This window comes from Stenella coeruleoalba (genome assembly GCF_951394435.1).
Source record: "Stenella coeruleoalba genome assembly, chromosome: 10".
Lineage (NCBI taxonomy): Eukaryota > Metazoa > Chordata > Mammalia > Artiodactyla > Delphinidae > Stenella > Stenella coeruleoalba.
This window is the reverse complement of record NC_137156.1, coordinates 36,067,375-36,085,939: the sequence shown is the minus strand read 5'-3', so window position 1 is coordinate 36,085,939 and position 18,565 is coordinate 36,067,375. Positions and strand designations below refer to the sequence as shown.

General features: G+C 49.9%; 1 protein-coding gene across 5 annotated transcripts in view; it reads left to right on the top strand.

The window, feature by feature from the left end:
* Window positions 1–18,565, top strand: part of DAAM2 (dishevelled associated activator of morphogenesis 2) — a 114,054-nt gene that overhangs the window by 54,456 nt on the left and 41,033 nt on the right. For 3 of the 5 annotated variants that reach the window (XR_013830239.1, XM_079934700.1, XM_079934699.1), the window contains exons 2-3: window positions 11,381–11,606; window positions 17,645–17,734. Coding sequence is in view for 4 of the 5 variants with exons in the window: in XM_079934700.1 (XP_079790826.1) it covers window positions 11,439–11,606; window positions 17,645–17,734 (258 nt within the window). In the remaining variant the exon portion in view is untranslated. Of the gene's footprint in view, window positions 1–3,945; window positions 4,334–11,380; window positions 11,607–17,644; window positions 17,735–18,565 lie in introns of those variants that run through there. The other 2 variants (XM_079934701.1, XM_079934702.1) reach the window with 2 other exon arrangements.

Below are 18,565 nucleotides of genomic sequence, written 5' to 3'. Positions count from 1 at the left end.
CCACTGGGAGAGAGCTCTGCAGACATTCCCAGACCCACACACCTGTACTACGCCTATCATAACCATATCCACACTTTATGATGTTCATTTGAGTGTCTCCCTTCCCCGCCACATTGAACTCGTTCACCCTTGTATTTTTCCAGCTCTTATTAGCAGGGTACTTAGGTGCTCAACAAATATTTGTCAGAGTGAATGAATAGATGGATGTAATTGTATGAACAAGAGTGAGGGGCAGGTGAGGGGTCCCCCTGGGTCTGCCTTTTCAGTCACTTGCATCCAGGAGTTAGCTCAGCCCCCCTCCCCCGCCCCTGTCCTCCCCTACTCTTCCCACCCTGGAGAGCTGGAAAGTGCCTGTGATCCAGGATTCATGTCCAGCCAGGCCCCGACACACACGCAGGGCCTTTTCTGGTGTGAGTGCAGGACGCAGAGTGGGACTAGCAGGTCTGTAACGATGGCACTGCACCTGGGGAAGACACAGCCCAGGGTCCAGAGTGTGACCAGGTGCACAGGCCCAGCGAGGGTCCCAGGGCCGGCTTGCCTTGACGGGACCTCGAGGTCCCACCTTCATGAGTGACAGAATGCCTTTGTCTGGGACCCCAGGAGGAGTGGGCAGTAGGGAGCTTCTCCCAGGCCCCGGGTTGCCTAGAATGCTGTGAGTTCTCGGTACACTGGGCGCTCTGGTGGGAGACCTGGCAGGATGGCCCAGGAGGAAGCTGTGGGTAGTTTTCCCTGCAGCCCTTCAATAAAGCAGCCCCATTGGTGTGGGCCAGGGGAGGGGCTCAGCTTCCCGGAAGCAGAAGGGGGTGAGGATGGGTTGTCACGTGTTGGGTGGTTTCCCTTTGGCCGGGAGCCCCGGGCCTCTGGCTCTAATGGGTAGCAGAGACTTGGGTGTTGAAATTCCTTCATCCCTTTTACTTCACAGCTGTGGCCCAAAGAGCTCCCCACAGCTCCCTCCCCTGCTCAGCTCAAGTCCTTGCTTTCTGTGCCCAGTCTGTGCGTTGCCAAAGCCCCCTCATGCAGTCACACACGTGCGGGCACGCACGCCCCCCTGTGACATCCCCGGCATCTGTTCCCTTCTCTCCTCTTTGGCAGCTCAGGGCCTCATTAACTCTGAATCAAACAGAACTGCTTCCAGACTCTTCTCCCTCTCCCGTCTTTCCTGACTCTTCTCCCTCTCCCGTCTCTTCCTGTAATCCACCCTGATACGGTGCCACCAGAATTGTTCGTCCAAATCCCAGCTCGGATCACGCCTCACGGGCTCTCCTTTACTATAAGCCAATCGACGAATCAGCCAATAAACCAGCCATCCTTGAGCTGCTTCCTCCTCCCCCTCCCCCTCGGCCTGCCGTTCAGAGCCTGCCTTTATCGGGTCCCCAGCTTGTGTTCCACTGCACCTCTTTGAGCCCTGCGTCCCAGCCTGGCGAAGTGACTTCCTTTGGCTCCTCACTCACCTGGTTGCCGGGTCCTCACTCTCGCACGCCTTTGTTGTGAATGGGTTTCTTGGACCCTCCCACTGGCACGTGTTGACCTCTTTCCTCTGAGACCTAGCTTCAATGCCACTTCCTCTGGTGAATGTTCCAGACCACCCCGGCCAGAAGCCACTCTCCCCTCCTTGCAGTCCCAGAGCCTGGAACTCCCTCCCTCCTTCTCTCCCTTGCATCCTGGTGGTTTCTACACGTGCCTCCCCAGTAACACTGTAAACCCGGTTGAGGATGGGATTTGGCTCATCCAAAGCACCTAGAAAATTGCTTTGTGAATGGTAGTCACTCAGGGAATGAATGGATGGATGAATGAGAGAGTGAGTGAATGAATGAACGAAGGCATGCTTGACCATGGCCTTGGAGACCTACTATCTGCTTGTCTTCTGTCCTGGTGAGACAAAGAAATCTATGTTCGCTTTATCATGTCTCAAAATGAGAAAACCAATTGGAAAATCCACAACTTCCACACTCACCCCCAAGTCAGAGAAATGTTACTTTGGGGACTTTTTCAGTTTCACTTTACCAGCAAGACGCCCCTTTCTCTCCTTCTTCACCCACCCTGCAGCGGGGACCCTGGGGCTACAAGAGTTTACTTTTACTTTCTTGCCTTTCCCAGAGCAGAGGGGAAACCATAATTTAGGCGGCTGCTAAAAATAGCTCCCCAGTCCTGGAAAGAGAGCTTGCTTATTTTTGAAAGTGTTCCCCGCCCCCTCCCCAGCCCTGCCCGAGGCTCACAATACAAGTCAGATCGTTCTGAGTTCTGTCCTGAGAAGGACAGGGAAGTCACGACTGGGCCCTGGCCACCACGTGGCCGAGCGCTGTCTAGGAGTGCTCACAAACTCCATTTTTTTGTCCTAGTAAGAGGTGGATCTCATTCCCAGCAGCCTCTTAGACAGCACCCAGCGGGGACAGTGTGGTAGACATGGGGTCTGGAGACCCGGTTTGAGTCCTAGGCTAACACTTTGCATCTTTCTGAGTCCCAAATTTCCCCACCTGTAAAGGAGGGGAGCAGGGCGGTGATCGCGTTTACCCTACAGGAGTGTGGTAAACGTTTGAGGTAAACCTTGAACATGGTAGATGTTCAAAAACTGATCATTATAACTTTATTATGATCAGAGTCACTGGATTTAAAGCGGGGCACTCGTGTTTTAATGGGTAAGACAGGCTTCGTGGTGAGCTCGTGTGCTATACTAAGTTGAGACATATGAAATGGATGGTTTTGTAGACTGAAAAGAATTGAACACTGTCAGCTACATATGATTCAACCTAATAACATAGGGATCAGTAAACTTTCTGTAAAGGGCCAGGGGGGAAATATTTTTGGCTTTGTGGGCCCTAGGGTCTCTGTTGCACGAAGCAGTCATAGACGATGAATAGGTGGTGTAGCTGTGTTTTAATCAGACTGTATTTACAAACACAGGCTGTGGGCTGGATTTGACCCCTGTGATATTTGCCAACCCCTGTAATAATATGTAAGACTCATTCACATAGAGAACCTTTCTGTAATACATACAGCCATTTTCAGGTTTTTTTTCAGGTTTTTTCATAATTATAACAGTGGCTTATCTATATAGCTATTAATAGTGTTTACTATTACTAGGCACTGTTCTAGGTACTTTACAAATATTAACTAATTTCGTGCTTACGACAACCCTATGAAGTAAGTAGTATTATTGTTTCCCCATTTTACAGATGAGGAAACCGAGGTTCAGAGAGGCTAAGTAACTTATCTGAAGCCACATAGAGCTCATGGCAGTTGGACAGAACCCCACCAAGTCTGTGGGGTAGAGTTGGATGTTGGCAATTCGGGCAGCTTCAGGGTGGAAGCAGGGGTGAGCTTGTGCGGGGTCCCAAGCCTGTTTGCTATCCACAGAGCACGAGGGGGAGGGTCTTCAGAGACTTGAAGTGGGAGCAGGCGTGGTGTAGCTGGGTGGTGGAGGGATGGGTAGGCAGAAGGCTCCGGAAGTATGGCCTGGGATGGAAAAAGTAGACGCTTGGGAAACCGGGTCCTGGATAAGGTGGGCCTGGGGCCATTTCCCAGGTGACGCTCAGTGGCACATGAAGGGTCAGTATGTAGGGAGGAATCTCCTGCCTGGGGAACTGGACATGGTTTACATTTCTTATGTTTCGTGCAGCATCTCTGGGGAGCTCTGGGCCCCATTCCCAGACCCGGACCCCGGGGGGACCTGGTCGGGAGAAGAGGGCAAAGGAGCAGACTCCCCAGGGTGCCTGAGCTCTGCTGTCAAGTCAGGGTCCTTGGACACCCTGTTGATTCCCTTTGCCTACCAGTGTAGCCACAAATTAACAGGACGCTGGCCTCACGCACTCGGTGCTGTTTCTCTCTCCGTGCCTTTGCTTATGCTGTTGCCTTGCCTGGAATGCCTTTTCCCACCCCTTGCACCCTTCCTTAATTCTCTTATCTCTTTCAAGACTAGGGGCCATGGGTTCGATCCCTGGTCAGGGAACTAAGTTCCCACAAGCTGTGGCCAAAAGAAGAAAAAAAAAAAAATTCCCTGGCAGTCCAGTGGTTAGGACTCCGTGCTCTCACTGCCGAGGGCCTGGGTTCAATCCCTGGTCAGGGAACTAAGATCCCACAAGCTGTGCGGCGCAGCCAAAAAATCCAGAAACCAAAAACCAAAACAAAAAAACCCCTCTTCAATATCACCTCCTCCTGGAAGCTTTCCCTGACTTCTTCTTTACCCCCCAGGCTAGTCCAGGTCCCCTTTCTCAGGCTCTCTCACCCCATCCTTCTGGATTGTCACTGCCTTGACTCCCTCGGCTCCCCCGCTAGAAGGGGACCTGCTCGAGGAAAGGGACCAGGCCTTGTTTACTCCTGCGTCCTCACCACCCAGGTCAGTGTCCAGCACACGGTCTAGAAACTGGTTAAGAGCGTGTATGTTCAAGGGTGACACCGCGGTCCTCAGAACCCAGCCCCTCACCCACAGGATGTGGTTGTTGGGCAAGCTGCCTGATCTTCGGGAGGCTTAAGGATCAGTAAGAAGGGATAGTCATGCTGTTGGAGGGTTGGGGGCAATAAATGAGATAAAGCACAGAATTGTCAGCTCAGGGCCTGGCTCCTAGTTGGCACTTGAGAAGTGGCCAAGGAGAGGTGCAGCAGCATATCCTTGCCCTGTTACCCCCACGTATGGAGCTCAGGAGAGGGGATAGGAAAAGGCAACTTGAACATCCCGAAGTCACAGCATCAATCCCAAGAGCTAAAGGAAGGGTTTATGAGTCAGCTTTGGTTCTGGGCCAAAAGCACTGAACTTGGAGTCAGGATATGTCGTTGCAGTTCCAGCTGTGTCCCTTAGCTGCTGGGTGTCCTTGATAAGCCACGTGACAGCTGCTGAAGCCTCAATCTCAACATCTGTATGGGGGGATAATAGTAATAACCCCCTCACAGGGTCACTGTGAAGCTGAAATGAGATTGTGGAACCGTGAAAACACCTGGCCCAGCCCATAGGAAATGCTCAGTCATGAATTATTGAGTCTGGATCTAAGGAACACTTGAGAAAGCTCTGAGCAGATCTCAGGTCAGGTATTCCTTGGACACATGCCCTATGGCTTAGTGTTTTGTAGCTTTAGAGTCAGTCATGTGTTTGAATCCTAGCTATGCCATCACTAGCTGTGTGTCTTTAGGCAAGTTACTTAACTTCTCTGAACCACGGGATTTTGTTTTTGTTTTTTTCTTTAAATCACTTCTTTAAAACGGTACCATCCATCTCACAGAATGAGAGGTAGCTATAGCGCAGTGTCCGGCAAATACCAAAGGCTCAAGTACTAACATTGTTCGGCTCTAACTTAAGACTTAGGAGTAAGCACTAATGATATGGGGATTTTGAAGCTTTAATTAATGTAAATAAAAACTGGTCTGTCGAGGAGCTGGGGCCAGGGTTTGGGGTTAAGGGTTAAGATTCTCATCTTTGCAAACCAAATGGGAGTTCTGGACTCAAGTAATAGGAAGTGCTTCCTGGCTTGGGGTGGAATGTGGGAGGAGTGCCCAGTGTAGGCTGAGGACAGCCCCTGAGGGGATCTTTGGGAAGGAGACTGAGCCAGGCAATGTGGACGGTTAGACCTGAAGGGGCCCTTGGAGGTCTTCAGTTGAACCCTGGCACAGCATAGAGAGGTAACTGAGGCCCAGAGAGGATGACATTGTGGCCCCCGACCCACAGCTGCCTCGTGACTAGCCCTGTCCCCTGAGTTAAGGAGCTATGTTTTCTCCACAGTGTGGAAGGATGAGGCCGTGATGAGGTGAAGTCTGGCCAGACCCAGAGGACTGGAGACCCCAAGAGAGTTACAGGAGGGCTTATTGGTGGTGACCGGGTGGTTTGGCATCATGGGCCACTTGGTCTGGGTTTAGGGACTGATAGTCCTGGGAAGACCTTGTCCCCACGGGGAGAAGGGGAGGGGGCAGGCAGACAGGAAATGGAGGGCTTGGAGCTGTTGGTGTTGGGGAAGTTTCCATGGAGAGAAAGGTGGGTGGTGGGGGTGGGGTGGGATCAATTTCTCAGGCCCAAGTTCAAGTCCACTGGCTTTTGTTTTTTTGTTGCTTCCTGTTTTTCCATGTTGCATCTCAATTCTCCTTTGATGGGGAGACCCTCCATGGCTCCTCTTTGTAAAAGGATTTTGCAGAAATGAATCGCTCTGGCCACCTCCACAGTTCCACTCCCTGCCCAGGGTCAGGGACAGGGGTTTACTTTTCCAACTAGAGGTAGCTCAGAGCCTGAGGAAAAGCCCTGATCCTCTGGTTCAGACGTCCCAGTTACCAAAGACAAAGATGGGTGGCTTCTTAAATCTGGCTGAGCAAGTTCTTACAATGCCAGGCCTTGGTGGCCCCGTCTGTGCCCGGAGAAGGGCTCACGGTTCAGGCTCTGGGCAGGGCAAGTCTCACTTTGCCGGTGATCGTGATAATGAAGGCACAGCAGCCGTGCTGCTTTCTTTATTGAACGCCTGCGGTGCTCCTGGCATTTTACTTACTTATATTGTTTATTCTTCACCAAAACCCAGTGAGGAAAATGCCATTGTTACCTTGGTGTCACAGATGAGGAACCTGGGGTTCTCAGAGGTTAAGACCTCCTGCTCAGGGTTACCCAGATGGGAAGGCAAAGCCAGGAGTCAGATCCTAGTCCATCTGACTTCAAAGTCCCTGCTGGAGTGAAGGGGGGTTAGAGCAGGGGTTAGAGCAGGAGAGAAATCGGGGCGGTGGGAGATGGGGATAGCTCCTCCCAGTGGAGGAGAAGCAGGCGGCCTTTGGAATCTCCATAACCCTCTCCTGATCTACAGGGAACCTTGTTTATTGGAGCTATTTCTTTTTAAAGAAAAAAAATTTCTTTTTTTTTTAAATACTATTTTGTTTTTTATTTTTTGGTCATACCATGTGGCTCTCGGGATCTTAGTTCCCCAACCAGGGATCGAACCCGGGGCCTGGCAGTGAAAGTGCTGAGTCCTAACCACTGGACCACTGGGGAATTTCCTGGAGCTGTTTCTAAACTGAGCTGTAGAGTCTGGTCTTCTCTGGTGGGGGAAGGCTGCAGGGGGGGCTGGGGCAAGATGGGGACAAGGGGCATTAACATGGAAGGAGGAGCTCTGGTGAGGGTAGTGACCAGACCACAGCCTGAATGCTGGAGTCCTGGGTTTCAACCCCAGCTCTGTCCGCATAGCTGTGTGACCTCAGATAAGACGTTTCCTCCTTGGACCTCAATCTTCAGATCTCTGCTGTGAAGCTAGATGCTTTCCAGCTGAGGGCCTGGGGTTTTAGCCTTGGATCTTCAGAAGGGGCCCCAAGAAAGGGAGGAAGGGACAGGCTTAAGAGGGGTTCCTGGGGAGGAGGGCATCCTCAGGAACATAAACACACTGAGGAGCTGTGAGCAGCCCGCCCTTAAAAGGGCAAGTGTGCGGCGCTCCCGGGGTGGGTGCAGTTAGGGCCCTTCTCTGTGGGGATGGTACTTCCTGTTTGGAGGGTCTCTGTCTACTTCTTCCTTCTTCCCTCCTCCTGAGGCCACTCCACCTCATTTCTTGTACTCAGGGGAGACCTTAAAAATATGGAAAGACAGTTATGGCCTGGCACCAACCAGTCAGAGCAGTCAGAGCTGTGAACAGCTAGTGTAAGACTAACGGAGTAGGCCAGCTATATGCCAGCCCCCGGCCCCCGCCCTGACTGCCCTTGGTAAAGCCTGGCTCAGGGACTGAAGGCAAAGAAGGGCAAGGAGGGAGAGTGAGGGAGCGAGAAGTCGAGGAAGTGAAGGCAGAAGAGGGTTCACAGGTCCTCCCAGACGTCAGCCCATCCCGCCGCAGAGCCCCGTCTTGCCGTCCACCCAGCCTCACCACGCCTCAGGACCTGCCCTCAACAAAGCAGTCTTGCCCGCCAGCTGCAGCTGCATTTTGGAGGCTGATGAAACCAAGGGGACCTTGTCTGGACTCTGCATCATCATCCTAAACTGACGATGGGCGGAGGACCCAGGGGAGTCCACCCCTATCTGCCTAACAGAATTAGTGCTTTACTGAGCCTGACAGTGGGATGCCAGAGTTTCATCCCACCCACTCTTTTTTTTTTTCCCCATTGGCTATCAATTCCCCTGGAGAGCTTTAACCTCTCACTTCCTCCCTGATTCCTCAGCCGCCAGCCTATTGCAGGCCTTTGTCAACATAAACCAGGATTCTGCACTTGTCTGCCGGCTGCTTCCTCTACCCACAGCCTCGAGACTGTCCCCTTGTTCCACTCAAGGGTTCCTGATAGCTTAACTACTAGGAATCAGAGATTTCAATCAATATTTCTGGACTGATTGATAAAGACCCCTCTTCTCCTTTTCCATGAGCACAGGTTGTTTGCCAATTGACCAAAAAATATTTGCTGAGCACCCACTAAGCACAAGGCATTTTATTAGCCATAAAGGGGGGAAGATGTCAAAGAAGCAGGAGGCATGGCCCCTGCCCTCAAGGAGCCTTCACTGTAGCTGTGGAGAGGCAATACGTAAACCCAGAAAAGATGACCAGTAATACGAGGCAACCTTGGATAGCGTGTTATGTTAGGTATTCCTGGGTCTGTTAAAAAAAGTCTTGTTTTTAATTGAAATACAGTTGATTTACAATGTGCTGTTAGTTTCAGGTGTACAGCAAAGTGATTCAGTTACACATACATAAATAGCTATTTTTTTTCAGATTCTTTTCCCTTATAGGTTATTACAAAATGTTGTGTATAGTTCCCTGTGCTACACAGTCTGTCCTTGTTGATTATCTATTTTATATATAGTAGTGTGTATACATTAATCCCAAACTCCTAATTTAATAGATAGATAAAGGGAAGGAAGGATCAATCCCTTTGCATGAATAACCTGAGGTTTGTATATATTGTGGAAAAGATGTGTAATTCTTGGATTGTATAGGGCAATATTTCTTAAAATATCTTTGGTAGAAAATAATTCTGTAGAAAGTGTTTTGAAAGTTCTGTGTTCAGATACATTTAATAAATGCTAGCAAACATTTTGTAAAAAGTGTCACAAAGTTTATAAAGAAAGAAAAAGTGGAGCCAGTAAAAAAACTCCTGAGTGATGATTAAAATGCATCATGTCTTATAGGAGAGGCCAGCTCAGATGGCTAATTTATTAGCTAGATTGTTAGGGCTTAGGAAATAAAGCAGTGTTCTCCTTGAGTAACCTTGGGTTCACTAGGAACAAGTTACGCCACATTTATCTTTTTTTTGTTAAGGTTCTAGAACTTGGTTCAAGGGAATGCCTTGGATTTGGCGTTTTTGGAGGTGCACAAGGACTTAGGAAACAATCTCCTGGGGTGTCTTTAGGAAATGAGGGCTAGGGCTTCCCTCGTGGCGCAGTGGTTGAGAGTCCACCTGCCGATGCAGGGGACACGGGTTTGTGCCCCAGTCCGGGAGGATCCCACGTGCCGCGGAGCAGCTGGGCCCGTGAGCCATGGCTGCTGAGCCTGCGCGTCCGGAGCCTGTGCTCCGTAACGGGAGAGGCCACAACAGTGAGAGGCCTGCGTACCGCAAAAAAAAAGAAATGAGGGCTAGATAAGCACATGGGTTCATGGGTTCAGAGCTGGTTGAAGGACTATCCCCTGAGACTGTTAATGACTACTTCTTTGGCATTCCCAGACAAAGTAGCTACGTCATCTGGGCCTGTCGCTCTCCTTGCTGTGGTCAACATTTTTAGCAACAGTGTAAGTACAGACCATGGAGACATTTTGATCATTCTGTTAATGACCCAGATCTAGGAGAAACAGCTAAGAATCATGACTCAAAAATACCTTGACCCCTTTGGGTGTATTACCCCAAAGCACTGAAAGCAGGGACACAGAAAGATAGCTGTACACGTTCATAGCAACATCATTCACAATAGCCAAAAGGAGATAGCCACCCAGGTGTCTGTCAAGAGATGAATGGATAAACCAAGGGTGGTATATGCATACAGTGGAATATTAGTCAGCCTTAAAAAGACAGGATATTCTGCTACAACAAGTATGAACCTTGAGGACATGATGCCAAGTGAGATAAGCCAGGATAAATGCTGTAAGATTCTACTCACAGGAGGTACTTAGAGTAGCCAAATTCACAGGGACGGAAAGTAGAATGGCGGTTGCCAGGGGCTGGGGGGAGAGAGAAATGGGAAATGATTGTTTAGTGAGTACAGAGTTTCCGTTTCACAAGATGGAAAACAATTCGGGAAATGGATGGTGGTGGTGGTTGCACAGCAACGTGAATGTATTTAGTGCCCCTGAACTATACGCGTACAAATGGTAAAATGGTAAATTTTATGTTCTGTGTATTTTGCCACAATTAAAAAAAATCTTGACCCTAAACCTGTGATGTAATATTCAATAAGGATGAAGGCAGAATCTTATTTATATTCAAAAAATTAGGATATATTAATATGAGGAGAATATGGCTGGGCAGCAGGGTGGTGGATAAGCAATGGTCTCTCTAGTGAACCCACCCAGATCTGAAACCATGTTTAGGAACCATTGGTCAGGGGTCATTTGGCTCTTTCCGGAAGCCCATGTGCAGATAATTGGGCTTAACCTACCTGGTAGCTGTGTGACATCAATGACTAGGGCCAGCGTTCAGCCTCATGCTGGTCACCATAGAACTAGGCTCTCCCAGTGGCAAAGACTTAACCCTTTCTGTTCCAACAACCGCCCAACTGTTGGGTGGCCCTCAGTTCTGATCTCTGGCCATAGTGGTGTCCTCTGTTCTTGGTCGGTATGGAAAGCAGATTTGACCAGATCCCCTTCACTCTTGGCTGGACACCGTTCCAATGATCAGCCCCATTTCCTTACTGAGGGTTCACTCTAATGGCTCCCCCAGCTCACCCCTCCTTCTGGATGGGTGGGTGAACCCACGCCCTGTTGATATTTCACATCCATCCAAACATGCCTGGCTGCAACAGACTGGGCAGAAAGCTGTGCGAGGCTTCCTTCCTCTGCTCCCATGGAGGCCCCCACTCCAGGAGCCATGCCATGTGATTAGCTCGGTGTCTTCCCTGCCAGCCGACGTCAGCCCTTCTCTCCCCATTGGATGACGCCTTTAAAGCGGGTATCCCCAGACCCTGGAGTGAATCAAGTGAGTAAGGAATCCCTGCTGGAAACTGGTCTGCAGGGGACCAGAGGACAGGGAACAAGGTTCCCGTCTGTACAGTCAGAGAGAGAGTAGGCTGAGTGCCAGCTCTGACCTCCTGGAAGTCACGTTCTGGGACGACAGCCCTCCTGTCTCCTCTAGGGGCACAGAGGGAGAATCTGAAAGTGTTCATGGCTGTGGGAGAAGGAGGGGGCTTGGCTGTTGGGTTGAAGGCTCCTGACAGTTGGGCAACGAAGTCATGGTGGCAGAGTGGCCGCGTCCCCGTCTACCTGGCCGCCGTGCCTGACCGCTCTGTGCTTTCTGTTCTACCCAGATCACCATGAGGACCTAGGGCGTCTGCCTGCGGACCGTCCCCCCAGCTGGAAGTGACCATGGCCCCCCGCAAGAGGAGCCGCCATGGCCTGGGCTTCCTGTGCTGCTTCGGAGGCAGCGACCTCCCTGAGATCAACCTCCGGGACAGCCACCCCCTGCAGTACATGGAGTTCTCCAGTCCCATCCCCAACCCAGAGGAGCTGAACGTCCGCTTTGCAGAGCTGGTGGTGAGTGAGGGGGTGGGAAGGGAGGGGGGTTGGCGATGGGGAGGGCCACGGCTAGAGCAGGCAGAGCCAGAGAGAGGGCAAGGGCCCATGTGCCGGCATCTTCACCTCCTGAAACTCTGCGTGGGGCTGAGGTGAGCCCCGAGGACATTTCAGCTATGGGGGAGAAACAGAGTTACTCGCTGGGGTGGGCACCGTGAAAGGTGGACCTCCGTCATATCTCCGCTGGATTTTAGACCTCGCGGGGTAGCAGCAGGCTCCCATGAGAGGAGCAGGTCCACGCCTTTGTGAAATCAGGCAGTGAGGGGCCTCGGAGAACATCAGAGCACTTGGCACCTTTTTCTCTTCTGCTCGCTGGAATTTCCCTGGGATCCTTTTATCTCGAGCACAGAAAGAAGAGACAGGGTGGAATTCTGTAGGCAGACACTGGGTACCTCAGAACAGGGGATGATTTTCTTCTTTTCATTGAAGTATAGTTGATTTACAATGTTGTGTTAATTTCTGCTATACAGCTAAGTGATTCAGTCATACATCTGTGTACATTTTTTATATTCTTTTCCATCATGGTTTGTCATAGGATATTGAATATGGTTCCCTGTGCTATACAGTAAGACCTTGTTGTTTATCCGTTCTATACATAATAGCTTACATCTGCTCATCCCAACCTCCCACTCCATCCCTCCCCCAGCCCCCTCCCCCTTGGCAACCACAAGTCTCAGAACAGGGGATGATTAACCAGAAACAGGAAGGTAGAGATGCCTGTATCACACCTGGAACGTGGGTAGGTTCTGGGATGATGACATCCCATGTCTAGCCTGGGGAAGACAGAAGCTCTATCGTTTATACTGGTAGCAGCTCTTCCTGACCCTTTGTGATACCCATTCAGATCACAGCAGCACCCTGCGTGTGACATGTCATACTCTGACCGCAAGGAGACAGAACAGGAAAGAAGCATGATTCCTCCCTTGGGAGGTCTGATGGTGAGACAAAGCCTGCACACCAAAGAAAGTCCCAGATTGGGGAGCAGGACCCCTGCCCAGGACTCGGGCCTGAACCCTGGCAGAGAGCAGTAAGCACAGGGTCATCTACCGTTAATTCCTGGTCGCTCATTCTCATGGCTGGCCTGTAGAGAAACAAGGCAGTGTGATTGGGAACGGGGTTTCATACTTGGATTCGGTCACGGATGTATCTGATTAAGGCGATTCAGCTCTTCAAATCACAGGACCACTATAAGATGGGACCCTGCACGTGATGAGAAACAGTGATCCGCCTTCCTCATCATATCAGCTTCAGGAAAACTCATGGTCCTGATTCATGCCTTTCCTCAGGGGGGGGCCGGAGGTGGGAGAGAACAAAGCCTTTACTAGCGTAGAATAAGGTTCAGAGCCTGATCCGTGTTAGTCCTGCAAGATCCGTTTTTTATGCAGAATACTGCTGGCGCCAAATATGTGGGTTTTCCCACACCAAGCAGTTCTCCAATTTTATATAGACATCAACTGGGCGTCCTACGATTTAACTCAATTCTGACATTTACTACCCAGAGTTAGCGCAGACCCCTCAGGTTAAGGGCTCAGATCCACGAGACAGCCCCCAACTTCAGACGCCCACCACAGGTGTTGGGTCCCAGCTTCCCGACACTTCTGTCCAAGGTGGCTGCAGATCGGGGGTTCCCACCATCCCCTCATCAGGTTTGATAATTTGTTGGAACCGCTCGCTCACAGAAGTCAGGGAAACACTTTATTTACTATTACCAGTTTATTATAAAGGATATTCTAGAGAATACATGTGAACAGCCAGATGAAGGTGTACGTAGTGTTAGACCCAGAAGGGTAAGGCTTCTGTCCTGAGCACAGGAGTCTGCCCGTGTGGAGTTCGGGCTTCCCCACCCTCGCAACCCGTGGATGCATCCACCCAGCCGGAAGCTCTCTGAGCCTCGCCATTTAGGGGCATTTATGGCAGTTTTGACATGATAGATTTTTTTAACTTGATCTGTAGCCCTTCTCTCCCCAGAGTTTGGGAAGTGAGGGTGAATGTTCTAGGCTTCTAATCAAGGCCTGATCCTTCTGGCGACCAACCTCCACCTCGAAGCTATCTAGGGTCCACCAAGAGTCACTTCCCTGGGCGAAAAGAGGGTCCTATCACCCAGGAAATTCCAAGGGATTTAGGAGCTCTGTGTCAAGAACAAAAGATATTCCTATCACTTCTATCATTCATGAAATTCCAAGGGATTTAAGAGCTCTAGGATAGGAGCTGGGAATGAAGATGAAAAATATATTTCTTGCATTAATCCCGGGCAGGGACATCTTCTTGAGCAGAGCACGTGAGTTTTGAAAGAAGGACATGTCAAGGGGTGTTCCTTCCTTTGGCCCTTTTAGTCACCAAGTATTTATTGAGCATTTTAAGTGGCAGGGTTTTTTGGTTTTTTTTTTACAAGTTACTTTGCAAAAAAGGATGAGTCAGACCCGTCTTGTCTGCAGGAAGACTAGCGTGAGGTATTGATCAAACAAATGAAAAATAGTTCTTGAGAGACTGCTGTGTGCTGGGCCCTGTGGGGCTGCCAGGGATTTAGTGATGAACCAACAGGAGCAGTTCCTGCCCCCAAGAACATGAAGCCGAACGGGAAGGCCGATCTTGAACAGTAGTGATAATGTGGTGGGTGTTTTGAAAGGAAATGTTTGGGGAGCTGTGGGAGTGTCTAGCAGGGAGCCTTCTTCTAGACCGGCGGTCATGGTGACTCCTCTGAAGCAGTGACACTTCCATGGAGATCTGAAAGCACAGCGATGGTTAGATAAGTGAATGGAGGTGCAGAAGAGGGCCATGGAGTCCCCCGCAGAAGCAGCAGCAGATGTGAGAGTCTCAAGTCAGGAAAGAGCTGGGTCCTTTTGGGGGGAACACCATCACGATGAGAATAACCAAGGATTTTGGATTTGATCCGAAGGGTGATAGAAAGCCACCGAAGAGGTTAAGCAGGGGTTTGAGGTGATCCAATCTACTTTCCTAAAAAAAAGTAAGGTCCCTCCATCCAGGGTGGGAGAAGGGACACATCCACTCACAGAAGAATCTCTTTACTCAGTAAGGGCACCTTACCTTTATAAGTTGTAACGGTTGTCTATTAATGTTTAATTTAAATATGTATGTCACAGAGCTAATAAATGAGATGACCAAGACTTTATAATTAAAACAAAACACTTGAGTATTCTAGAAGTTACTGTTTTTTCCCCGGGAAAATGGAGAACTACTTTTTCTATGTGTATATTTTTATGTAAGTAGCACTCTGTTCCTGGTTCAGGGAAAACATGCCCTAAAGCAATAATGTTAGATATTAAAGATTAAAATCCAGTGCAAAAAAAAAAGGTCTGTGTAGACCATTGGGAAGCTCTTGGTGCACTCCGAGCTGGGGAGGATGGTCGCTTGGACTAAAGTGTTAGCAGTGAGGATGGGGAGAAGTGGACAGATTCAAGAGCTACTGAGAAGGAAGTATAATAGGATTTGTTGGGATTGGTGAGTGAGCAGGAACTGGGGAACACCAGGTTTCTTACGTGAGGTTGTGGGTGGATGGAGGGACCCTGTACAGGACAGGATGTGCCAGTGGAGACCCAGACTTAGGGTCTGGGTCTGATGAACAAAGTTTGCATATGTTCTCTGTGCCTCAGTTTCCTCACCTGTAAAATGGGCTGTTGCAAGTTTAATGAGTAAACCTTAAGCACTGAGAACAGTGCCTGGCACATCCTGACACTGCATGAGTGTGGGAGGTACCTGAGGGTCACCAAAGTTGATCAGTATAGGAGGCACCTGGGTGCCAGGATCGGGAGCTCAGGACACTGGTGAGCTGGAGGTACAGGTTTGAGAGAGTTTAGGATCGTCACTGAGTCCTTGGGAATGGCTGCGAAGGCTTCACCCCGGGGAAGCATAGAGGGAGGGGAGGAGAGGACCCAGGATGGTGCCCTTTGGGACTTCAACGTTGGATGGTAGGAGAGAGGAGGAGAAGTCGGGGGTCCCAAGAGGAACATACAGTGAAGCAGGAGGGACTGCCCAAGAGTGTGGTTTTCCAGGAAACCAGGGAAGAGAGACTCAGTAAGGAGTGGATGGTCCGCAGAGTCATGGGCTACCTGGGCTGAACCAAATCGCCAAGAAAGGTCCTTCGATTTAGTGACAGAGACCACTGGTGAGAAAAGACCAGTGTGTACACAGCCAGGATACAAGGTTGAACATAACTGCTCTGGAGTTCAGGAAGGGAGAGGTGTTCTTACCTGGGAGGGGCTGTGGAAGGCTTGTGGGAGGATGCTAACTTTGAGCTCGGGAATTAGACCAGGGTCCACAGGATGGGTGGGCCAGGAGGGCAGGCCGGGTGGAACTAACTGCATAAGCAAAAGTAGAAGAGATGGAGTTTGTGCTGGGCAGTGTCAGGTGCACAGAACTCTCTCTTTTTCTTTTATTTCTGATTCTGACCATGGAAAGGAAATGCTTCAGAAACCTTGAGCAGGGTCTGGGGACATTCCTGGGATATGAAGAGAGTGGTTCTAGGGAAGAACCTTCCTTTAGCATTAGATCTGCTGGAGTCTTTAGTTCAAAAGGCAGGTGACCCGATGGGCATAGTTTCAAGTTCTCTTTGAATGTGCCGTGGAGGATGGCAGCCACTGGTCACGTGGGGCTGCTGACACTTGAAACGTGGCTGGTCTGAACCAGCATGAGCTGTAATGGGAAATCCACACCAGATTTTGATGACTTAGTTTGAAAAAAAGAATGTAAAATACCTCATTGATCTTTTTTTTTTTTTAACATTGATTATATTTTGAAATGACCATATTTTAGATATTTTGGGTTAAATACAGTGTATTATTAAAATTAAGTTCAACTATTCCTTCTTAATTTTTTAAAGTGACCAGAACAATTTTTTAAATACATGTGTCTCACATTATATTCCTATTGGACCGTTCTGATCTATGTGAAAGAAAGTCTAAAATGTTCTCGTTGAATAAAAGTAAAGGACAAAGAGTGTAGATATTGATATTTAAGACCCTTGTACCTTCTTAGATATTACTTTCACTATCACTTTAGAAAATGTAAAGATTAGTAATACTATGCTTTTTTTTGTCTTAATGTAAGTTTTGCTTTTATTTTTTTTTAAAAAAAACTTACAAGAATTGAGCTGAAAAGCACATTATGTTCCCATGGCCCGTTGACTATTTTTTTTGATGAGCGCCTGCATAACTCATGAATCACAGGAGAAGAATTTTCAATAAGAGAACTTTTTTAGGGGCCATTCAGCACAGCCAAACCTATAAAATCATCTCAAACTACCGAAAGAGTTACCCTAAATTTGATGACGTCAGAAACTACCCAGTCCTGCTCCCGGGGAGGCGTGGGCCAGCTGCTGGAGCCCAGCCTGCGTGTGCACAGCCTTGTCTTGGTGGTGGTGCAGCCGGAGGGCTATCCCTGGCAGGCACAGCTCCACGGGAAGCAGACCTCCCGCGGCATGGCGTGCCCTCGTTGCCAGGAGAGATGCTCAGCTCATCATCTTTACCAGGTCTCTTCAGTTGTGCTGGGACCCATGCTGAGGTTGGGGGAACCAGAGAATTTCTGGGGGAGACACTCAAAGGGCACAGAGACTTGAAGGGTGAGGGCAAAAACTGGATCAGTAGACTGATTTCTTTCTTTGTCAAACCTTGATTTATGGTGTTGACAAGCTTAAGAAGGACAAGGAAGGAAGACAGGAAACTCCAGGCTAGAGGACTAGAGGCTAGCAAAGCAATACGGGAGATGGGCAGGGAACAGGGGACCTGGATAGGAGGAGCCAGGGACGGGGATAGGAAGTGAAAGATGCTTGGGTAGAAGCTCAAGGGCTTGGTGCAAGGAGATGGGAGGGTGGGGCTGAACTTCTAGAAAAAGAATTGCCCTATCATATCTTTGATGCTCTTTGGAGGAGGACAGCAGGCTGAGGGCTTTGAGGGAATTCGAGGGAACTGTAATTTCCTGTAGGACCGAATATTCGAAGGTCAACCATGTCTGGGTTTCAGATGTATTTCTTGTTGTCTTTGCAGGATGAATTGGATCTCACCGACAAAAACCGGGAGGCTGTGTTTGCATTGCCACCTGAGAAGAAATGGCAGATCTACTGCAGCAAGAAGAAGGTGCCCTCTCTGATTCCCTTCTGCTGTCCCTCAGGGTCCACAGCACGGCAACCCTTGCCTCCATGCTTTGCTCATTCATTTAACCAGTATTTATTGTACACCTGTCCTGTTCTAGGTGTTGGAGGAGTGACAGTGAATAAGTCAGGACAAAAATAATCCCTGCTGTCATGGAGCTTACACTCAGGGACATAGGATTCTGGTTTTCAAAAATCCTGGAGGCAGGTGCCCACTGGGTTCCAGGAGTTGGTGCTGGGTAAGAGAGCTATACGATAACAGGTCTAGGGAATTCTCTGGTGGTCCAGTGGTTAGGACTCCGTGCTTTCACTGCCATGGGCCCGGGTTCGATCCCTGGTCAGGGAACTAAGATCCCACAAGCTGCGAGGCCAAAAAAAAAAGTCTAGATTCCTTTCTTGTGCCTGTGCGTATGCAGAGAGGGTGTGCGCCCTGGGCCATACCTGGGGGCAGCTCTGTTGGAAGAACTCCATTTGGGGGGAAGTGAGTGGTCTCTTCTGGATCTTGAGCCCCCCCCCCCCCCCCCCCGCCCCATCCCAGGCTGTGTCCCTGTCCCAGGGCAGCATGCACATCAGGGACACACACTGGTCTCCACTCTCCCCACCCTTTCCTCCCTTTCCTCCTCTCCTTCATTAAAAGATGTCAGTCCCCTGGGCTTCCCTGGTGGCGCAGTGGTTGAGAGTCCGCCTGCCGATGCAGGGGACACGGGTTCGTGCCCCGGTCTGGGAAGATCCCACATGCCGCGGAGCTGCTGGACCCGTGAGCCATGGCCGCTGAGCCTGTGCGTCCGGAGCCTGTGCTCCACAACGGGAGAGGCCA